The 9,525-nt window shown below is 36.8% G+C and overlaps 1 protein-coding gene across 1 annotated transcript in view; it reads right to left on the reverse strand.

Annotated features, from left to right (window-relative positions):
- Positions 1-8,454: 8,454 nt before the first annotated feature.
- The window catches only part of pik3c2a (phosphatidylinositol-4-phosphate 3-kinase, catalytic subunit type 2 alpha), a 96,220-nt gene continuing 95,149 nt past the window's right edge, over positions 8,455-9,525 (reverse strand). Inside the window, 1 exon segment of the mRNA XM_061720824.1 lies at positions 8,455-9,525. This exon segment is cut by the window's right edge and continues 137 nt beyond it. Within this exon segment, the coding sequence (XP_061576808.1) occupies positions 9,480-9,525 (46 nt within the window). The 3' untranslated portion in view covers positions 8,455-9,479.

A 9,525-nucleotide genomic window follows, 5' to 3' on the forward strand; every position in this document is an offset into this window, starting at 1 on the left:
GATAGAATTGTTTTGTTTGTCTCTTTATCGTATAATGTTCACAAAGTGTAATGCAATTCATGTCATGGGTAGTGTATTTTGAAGGATCAAATACTCAACAGCGTGCAAGAAATGATGGGCGTCTGCGACTCTGCGCATGCGCAGTACCTCAAAGTAGCATTTCTCGGCAGGGAGCAAGGATTGGCAGAACACCGGCACAAACCTGCGTTTATTTATTTATATTATTTTATATTATTTTATTTTTATTTTTTAATTATTTTTATTTATTTATTTTTATTAGCAACATTGAACACGTTTACAACCAGTGTACAATGTAGAAAGCACGTAGGTAGGCAGCAGACAGTACACAAAGTAGGATAGCAGAGTGAAAGGAAATATGGAAATTAAAGATGAAATTAAATAATACAAATTAAAATAAATTAAAAGAAAATAAATTAAAAGAAAAGACAGTTCCTCTACTAAACTGCGAAGTTTCACAGCATTTTTCTTCTCCATAAACTTAAAAGATGAAAAATAGTGACATAGCTCCTTATGAAAAACAAAACAGTTTTGTTTGTTTGTTTGTTTTACTTTCATGAATCTATTTCTATGTATAAAAAACTTCCCAAAAAATGATGATCGTGTTAATTTCCAAATCATACTTCCAGGCACAAACCTGCGTTTAACGTTAGTTTTCAGTGATATAAACTGTTTGAATAGTCGTAAAAGTGGAATTGATGTTAAATATTTACCTTCTCCACTACGGTGTGACAAATGATAAATAAATGAATAATTACTCCGCAGTTTCTGAGATCAGATTAACAAGAAAAAGCAAGTAGTCCTGAGTTTCTGCAATAAACCATAAATAAGGTGGATAATTCACAAGCAATGATATTTTCTTGTGTCTTTATTGAACACATCCCTGTGATGGAGAGAAAAGTAAGTGAATCTTTGGGGATGATAGTTGATTAAACTTCGTTATGCAAAGATGTCTTAAAGCGTTTACATGTTTTTAAACAGGTCAGACTTCCCATCGTCCTGCAGGATCTGTCGTTATAAAGTCTGTTTTACAATCTTACATCATGCAACTAGTCCAAGATGAGACACTGATCTTATAATAATAATTTATCTTTATCGTTTAGTCTGAGTTCATGTTGCCCTGAACACGTATCTGACTTGAGCTGCTGTAAAACCTGAATTTCCCCTCTGGGGATCAATCGAGGATCTTTTCTTATCTTAGTAGTAATAATACCAATACTAATACAAATTAGTAGTAGTAATACTAATAATATTAGTAGTAGTAGCAATACTAATAGTACTACAAATTAGTAGTAGTTATACTAATACTATTAATTAGTAGTAGTAGTATTGATCATATTACTATTAGTATTTTAGGACTACTACTACTAATATTACTACTAATTATTAGTATTGGTAATACTACTCATATTGGTAGTAATAGTGTTAGCATTATAACTACTAATAGTATTAGTAATACTACTAATAAGTAGTACTAGTAATAATAATACTAGTAATTAGTAGTAGCAGTAGTAATACTATTTATTATTAGTAGTAGTATTCTTACTACTACCATCTATACTAAAACTACTAATTATTGTTAGTAATAGTAATTCTGGAGGAATCCTGGTTGTTTAGTTTTTAGCAGCTCTTGAAACTCCTGCAGGAGCCACATAAAACCATATAAAACCTGCCCTGCTGTGATTGGTCCGGTACGTTCTGTACCGGTGAAACTAGGCTGGACTAACTTCTATCAGAGGTCCTGCTTCTCATTTATGCGTGGTTTAACTGATACTTCACAAAACTGTAACATCACTAAACAATCTTCACATATTAAAAACACAACGCAAGAACATAAAAACTTGTTGGATTTTGGTGTTTTTCTGTGTAGATTTTCCCCTGAATGAGATCAGATCTTCACGGCGCCAGAACCCTCAGACAGGACCGTTAAAACACCTCATCCTGGTTCCTGGTGACACTGTTCTCCTAACCTGCAGTTTCCATTATTAGTTTAGTCTGAGTAATAAACACGGGGATGTGATCTGGGTCTGAGACGTCACAGTTTCCTGCAGGTAGAACGGCTTCACGTGAGCTCCGAGGTGTTTAGTAAACTATGTCGGGTATCATGGTTGAAAATTGTGCGATATTTAAGTTACTAAGCACTTTAATTGCTGACAGTAAATGGTTTATGCAGAAACTTAAACAATGAAATGTACTTTTTATTAGACTTGTAGGTCTCAAGACCACTTTTTTGTGGTCCTGGTCTTGTCCCGGACTCGGATAACTGAGGTGACGTTACCACCAAGGTGACAGAATCTGGTATCAGCAGTTCTTCAGTGTAATCTTACACTGAATGTCTTAATTAAAATTACATTTTAAACAACCATGTGTACGCACTACTCTTAAAACCATGTGCATATCAGTCTGTGGGGTAACTTTGTGGAATGGTCTGGATGATGAAATCAAACATAGCACTAACTCTATACAGTTTAAAAACACATACAAGAAAGCAATTATTGACAAGTATAAAAATGGGGACCTCTAAAGAAAGTAATTTACCTTACATATGTATTTCTTTGATTATTATTTTGTTCATTGTGGATGGAGTATATATGATACAAATATAACTGCTGGCATTCAAGGCTGTTCGTGGATCATTGTAGAGGTGACTGGGAGATTGGACTCTTGAATTTAGGATATTGTAGGAGACCGGTTCAATTATGATTATAATTACTGATATTGCTTATTGGTTGTTTGTGTTGTATTTATTTATTGTTATTTTGTCTTTTCCTTCTTTTCTTTTCTTTCTTTTCTTTTAATTTTATTTAATTTTTATAGGTTATATATGATATGATATTGTGAGGAAGGGACAGGACTAAATAAGCGTTCTGCTTCCTCCTGTTCCCTCTCCAACACATTGTTTTGCTGTGTGTTTTATTTTTGAATGAGACTGTTAAATTGTTTTGCTTTTTTTTATATTTTGATGCTTTTAATTTGATTGGGTTTTGTTGTGTTCGAGACAAAGCCAACAATAAAAAAAAATAATAATGTGACTACTATAATGGTAAATAATGTCATTTCTATCTTTGATATTTAAATTCACGTTTCATCTCCAAATTAAGTCCAATTTAAATCAGTAACATTTACTCTTCATTCCTTTTCTGAGGTGGAGGGGGGTGTTGGAGCTGGTTATTCTGCTAGAGGACTTTGGGACTAGTTAGTAGTCGTGTCAATCCTTAAAAGCTCTGGAGTCAATCCTCCAATAGTGTAGAAATAGCGGTAGTGCAGTCGCCACACAGATCTGATCTCAGCTGATGGATGGAAACATTTCTAGTGAGTTCAACATCATCATCCACTTCTCTGGGTTATTGAGCTGCAGTTGAAAACAAGCTCATATGGAAACTAGAACCAGGATGATGGAATACAATCACACAGGATCAGGACAGAACTAGGTTTGTTTTGGTCTTGGTTCTCTCTAGTCTTGGTAGTGTCTTGGTCTCGGTGGTCTTGACTACAAGTCTACTATTTATATTCCAACAAGGTTTAATTAAAGCAAACTGCAGCAACAGCCTCCATGTACAGTTGTGTTCAAAAGAATAGCAGTCTGTTTAAAAAAATGAGTAAAGCCCAAAATCCTTATAATGGTTTTTATTTCCATGCATTGGGAACACTGCACATTATATTCTAAATCAAAACATGAAGAAAAAAGCAGAAATTCTTTACTCACTTTACAGAAAATGAAGAAAAATTAACATTGGGCTGTTCAAAAAAGTAGCAGTGTCTGCATTTTACTTTACAAACTCAAATATTTACTGTATAAACTGAAAAAATATCCAGGATTCAGCATTCCCATGAATCACTAAACTAATATTTAGTTGTATAGCCACTGTTTCTGAGAACCGCTTCACATCTGTGTTGCATGGAGTCGACCAACGTCTGGCATCTGTGAACACGTATTCCAGCCCAGGATGATTTGACAACGTTCCATAATTCCTCTGCATTTCTTGGTTTTGCCTCAGAAACAGCATTTTTAATGTCACCCCACACGTTTTCTATCGGATAAAGGTCCGGGGATTGGGCTGGCCACTCCATGACTTTAATTTTGTTGGTCTGGAACCAAGAAACTGCTCGCTCATAACCCTTTTCCACCAAGCTGGTTCCAGGGCTGGTGCTAGAGCCGGTTCACGGTTGGTTCTAAGAACCGGTTGAGAACCGTTTTCTTTTGCACAAGCTGGTGCTGACCAGCAGCTGGCCAGAGAGCCACGTCATCACGTTACTGTATACGTCTGTGTACGTCACCATTTCCAGTATTACCACTTGTACTTCAATGCATTCCACTATTTATCAAAATCCAGATCTGAATATTAAGCATATCAACATAGTCGAATGGGCAAACTCTGGTTTAAAACAGTTTAAGGATTTATTTAATTCGAACGTGCAATTAAAATCATTCATTGACTTAAAATCAGAATACAACATCCCGGACAAACACTTTTTTAAATATTTACAAATATGGAGCATTGTTCAATCACTTATCAAAACAAATAAAATCTGAAGATTATCTGAAATAGAGGACATATTTATAACCTCATACACAATTAAAGGAAAGATCAGTGAGTTTTATATTTTATTTATAAGATATCTCTTCAAAATGTCCAAAATGTAAAAGAATCGATGGAACATTTGTACATATGTTTTGGGAATGTGATCTTTTAATAAGTTTCTGGAAATCAATTCATTTCTTCACACAATCAGTTTTAGAAATTAAATTTGAGTTAAGCTCCAATTTGTATTTATTAAATGACACACTGGATCTTCAGATAGACCGGAAAAAAAGCAGGATATTAATTATGATCACATACTTCGCTAAGAAATGCATACTTTTACTTTGGAAAGATGATTCCCCTCCAACTTTCAATTTATTTTGGGATCAAATTTCAGTTTTTTTTTTACCATTTTTTTTACCATAAAAAGATATACTGTATTTTCTGGACTATAAGCCGCACCTACATATAAGCCGCATCCACTCTAAGATATGCAAGCCCCAGATATTTATGTTGTTAGATTAGATATTTACTACATGTACAGAAGGATTTTGAACTGTAAATGATGTACATGTTTGTATCTAAATAGATCTTTCCTAACAGTGTCTTTTAACACGGCAGCAACTTTGCTGATTAAAACGGGACAGAACCAAGAGAAAATAACCGGTATTTATTTATCTATTTATCTGTTTGAAATCTGCTTCTACTTCTATCTGCTAAAGAAGAAGTAGCGTATTCTTCTTTGCATTTATTTTGTCTTAGTTTTTATTCTAATTCCGGTTAGAGCGCCCCGAGTGGTGGAAGAAAAATCCACAGAATAGCCGCACCTTTGTATAAGCTGCATGGTTCAAAACCTATGGAAAAAGTAGCGGCTTATAGTCCAGAAAATACGGTATATATATATAAAAAAAAAAAGAAATCACCTAATATTGTTATTTACATGTGTGCTTTTCTTTTCTGGTCTGAATGAAATACGCAAAAGTAAGCACGTAGCCCCCGACGTAACGTGGTTCTTTCCTCTAGACCAGCAAAGAGTTGGTTCTTGTCTAGCACCAGTTTTGAGAGCCAGGAGCCGGTGCTTAGGCTGTGTAAAACCAAAGAACTGGTGCTAAGTCTGGCTCTAGCCCAGAACCAGCCCTGGAACCAGCTTGGTGGAAAAGGGGTATTACTGGTGTGTTTGGGGTCGTTGTCTTGTTGAAACTCCCATTTCAAGGGCATTTCCTCTTCAGCATAAGGCAACATGACCTCTTCAAGTATTTTGATGTATCCAAACTGATCCATGATCCCTGGTATGCGATAAATAGGCCCGACACCATAGCAAGAGAAACATCCCCATATCATGATGCTTGCACCACCATGCTTCACTGTCTTCAGAGTGTACTGTGGCTTGAATTCAGTGTTTGGGTCGTCTGACAAACTGTCTGCGGCCCTTAGACCCAAAGAGAACAATCTTACTCTCATCCATCCAAAAAATGTTTCTCCATTTCTCTTTTGGCCAGCCAATGTGTTCTTTGGCAAATTGTATCCTCTTCAGGACATGTCTTTTTTTTAACAGTGGGACTTTGCGGGGGCTTCTTGCTGATAGACAGAGGTGTCAAGTAACGAAGTACAAATACTTCATTACCTTACTTAAGTAGAAATTTTGGTTATCTATACTTCACTGGAGTAATTATTTTTCAGACGACTTTTTACTTTTACTCCTTACATTTTCACACAATTATCTGTACTTTTTACTCCTTACATTTTAAAAACAGCCTCGTTACTCTATTTCATTTCAGCCTTTAATAAAAACTATCCAGTTAAATTGCTCCATCCGGATAGAGTGAATTTGGTTGTGGTTGTTTCAGATGTTCTTGTCCAGTTTTGTTCTTACATCCGTTCCCTCAGATTCCTGCAACTAAACTTGGATGTACATTCCAATAAAGGTTAGGATAAATGATAACATGAACATGAAGTTTGACTTTTTGCACCATTACAACTAGTCATCATATCTCCTGCTCTCTGAAACACATGTTAATGCTCAATAGTACACATATATGGTTCTTTAATATATTTGCATTATACTAAGATACATTCATTTTCAATGGCTTTTGTCCTTAATGGCTTTTTTCCCCCTTACATTACTTTTACTTTTATACTTTAAGTAGTTTTGAAACCAGTACTTTTATACTTTTACTTGAGTAAAAAACTTGAGTTGATACTTCAACTTCTACAGGAGTATTTTGAAACTCTAGTATCTATACTTCTACCTGAGTAATGAATGTGAATACTGAAGACACCTCTGCTGATAGATTAGCTTCACACAGGCGTCTTCTAATTGTCACAGTACTCACAGGAAACATCAGACTGTCTTTGATCATCCTGGAGCTGATCATTGGCTGAGTTTTCACCATTCTGGCTATTCTTCGATCCATTCGAATAGTCTTCCGTTTTCTTCCACGTCTCTCTGGTTTTGCTTTCCATTTTAAAGCATTGCCGAGCAGCCCATCATTTTCTGCACTTCTTTATACGTTTTCCCTTCATTAATCAACATTTTAATCAAAGTACGTTTTTCTTCTGAACAATGTCTGGAATGACCTGTTTTTCTCAGGTTTTCAGAGAGAAATGCATGAGCAACATGTGCTGGCTTCATCCTTAAATAAGGGCCACCTGATTGACACCTGTTTTTTCACAGATTGAATGACTTCACTAATTGAACTCCACACGCAACTTCAATTCATTATTCAATTACACAGACTGAGGAGCATACATATCATGAATGTTGGCTCTGTTGGTTTTCTATGACCCTACTTCAGCAACTGCTAAATTATTTGCCATGCAGTAATATGATTTCTACCAAAAACCAGTTATTCATGTTGGACTGCTATTATTTTGAACACAACTGTACATTAGTGTCTGATTTGCCAAATGTACTATGTACTATCCACAAGGAACGCTACCCAGTCAGTGGAGATACCGTATAACAGGGGTGTCAAACTCATTTTGCTTGGCGGGCCGGATTTGACCAATTTCTTTCTGGCGGGCCGCACGCTCAAAATAACAAAAACGGTGCGGAAAATGTTTTTTTTTTTACTATTGTTATCTAATCCAATATCAGTTTAGTTAATTTTATAAGGAAATATGCACTTTGTTTACACTCTAATTATGTAAAATATATTTCTTCAGGATCTTTTCTTGAAATTTCTCGTTTTTTTTTAAAATTATGTAAGATACTTTTAATATCATTTTACAAAGATAAACAGAAACAAGTATGTTTTTTTTTATATTTTGCTTTTTTATAAGAAATTCAATTAAAAGCTAAATCTTTCTTATTACATCCGAGTGTTTCTTTGTGATTTAGAGATGTTTCCAGTACAATTAAGTGTATTTATTTTTAAAAATTGGCGCGGATATTTAAGCCAGTGTGCTGAAAAAGTCAGCACTTCTTTAAACTGTTTTACTTTGTCACTATCCTCGTATTCAAAACTGAAATACTCAGAATAAATATCTTCCATCATCTTTTTTAGCAGTGATATTTTTCCTGCGAAATATAATAGAAGTCAGTTAATAAAAATAAACGACCGTCTACAAAGAAATAAAATCAGGAAATGCATTCTAGAAAACTAAAAGAATGTCGAAAACTGCTCTCTTTGTGGAATAACGATGGATTTGTAGAAGAAATATATTATCGGATATTCTGCGATTCATGGCAATTATTTATGCCTTCCTTTTTAGTCAATTAACATTTCGTTTTTTTGCGTTGGAAACTTCTCTCGGGCCGCACATTTAACACCCCTGAACCCCCACCCCGGGTCGGCCTTAAAGCCACAAGGCATTGGGATTTTGCTTTCATTTTTGTTAAATAAATAGTTCGGTACATCGGATCAAATATGTTCCAGGTTCATAAAATTCAGATTCACGACAAGACGCTTCATATTTGTTCCAAAAACATTTAATGTGCTTCAGGAAAAGGTGGGATTACAGTACAAACGGATCCAGTCGGGGGGGGGTCACCAATTAGGAATAAATAACTGGCCTGGTTAACAGTTGCTCCTCGTCCTCGGATCGAGCCGCAGATATTTAATGATCAGAACCGTCGCGGGAGATTTAAGAACCTCGACAGATAAACTCATGTTCAACTTCTTTATTATCAACAAACAGCTTCAGGTTCAAAGTTACACGGAGAAGCAGTTCCTGGTTCCCTTCTTGAGAAGACGGTCTGGACCTGGTTCTGCTGCCCTCCCACAGGAGCCGGGTCTGAGGGGCCCCGGGTCTGGAGGGCCCCGGGTCTGAGGGGCCCCGGGTCTGGAGGGCCCCGGGTCCGGACCCCGGCAGGGCCCTGGTTCTGATCCTGCACCCCGATTCAGAGCCGGTCCAGAGGTCCGAAGCTTATGAGACAGTTTCCCCTTTAAGTGGTGCGGTGGCGCCCCCCGGTGGCGGCGGCCCGCCAGAGTTCATGTAATCAGGACACATGATTAATAAAACACAGATCAATAAGGCCAAGCGGAGCGTTTAAATCAGGCCGGGAGGAGAAACCAAGGCACCCTGGGTGGCAAGAGTGGTTTCATGTCGGCCCTTTTCATTTGTTTTGGCACTTTTTTCTGTTTTTATGAGTCTATTTTCTTTAAATCCGCCGTGTTGGACTACACTACCCAGAAGCCCTTGCTGCTCCTGAAGAAAATATACAAGAGAAATGTAGAAACGAGCCTCCTTCCTGCTCTTTAAAAATACATGTCAGTCTATTTTATATTTATATTTATATATATTTACTCTTCTGGAAGTAACCGGTTTGGTCCTCTAATATCAAAATGTACAAAACATTACAGCTTTTTGTTAAAATTAAGGAAAAGAGACACGAAAGGACACGGTGACGGAAAACCTGGCGATTAGTTGTGAAGAGAGAGAGAGAGAGAGTCCTGGTCCCGGGCCCCGGGTCCCGGGTCCCGAGGGTCCCGGGGGTCAGAAGTACGGGACGGCCGTCAGCTTGTACCACTTGACCGTCTCG

Source organism: Cololabis saira, chromosome 5 (assembly GCF_033807715.1).
Source record: "Cololabis saira isolate AMF1-May2022 chromosome 5, fColSai1.1, whole genome shotgun sequence".
NCBI lineage: Eukaryota > Metazoa > Chordata > Actinopteri > Beloniformes > Belonidae > Cololabis > Cololabis saira.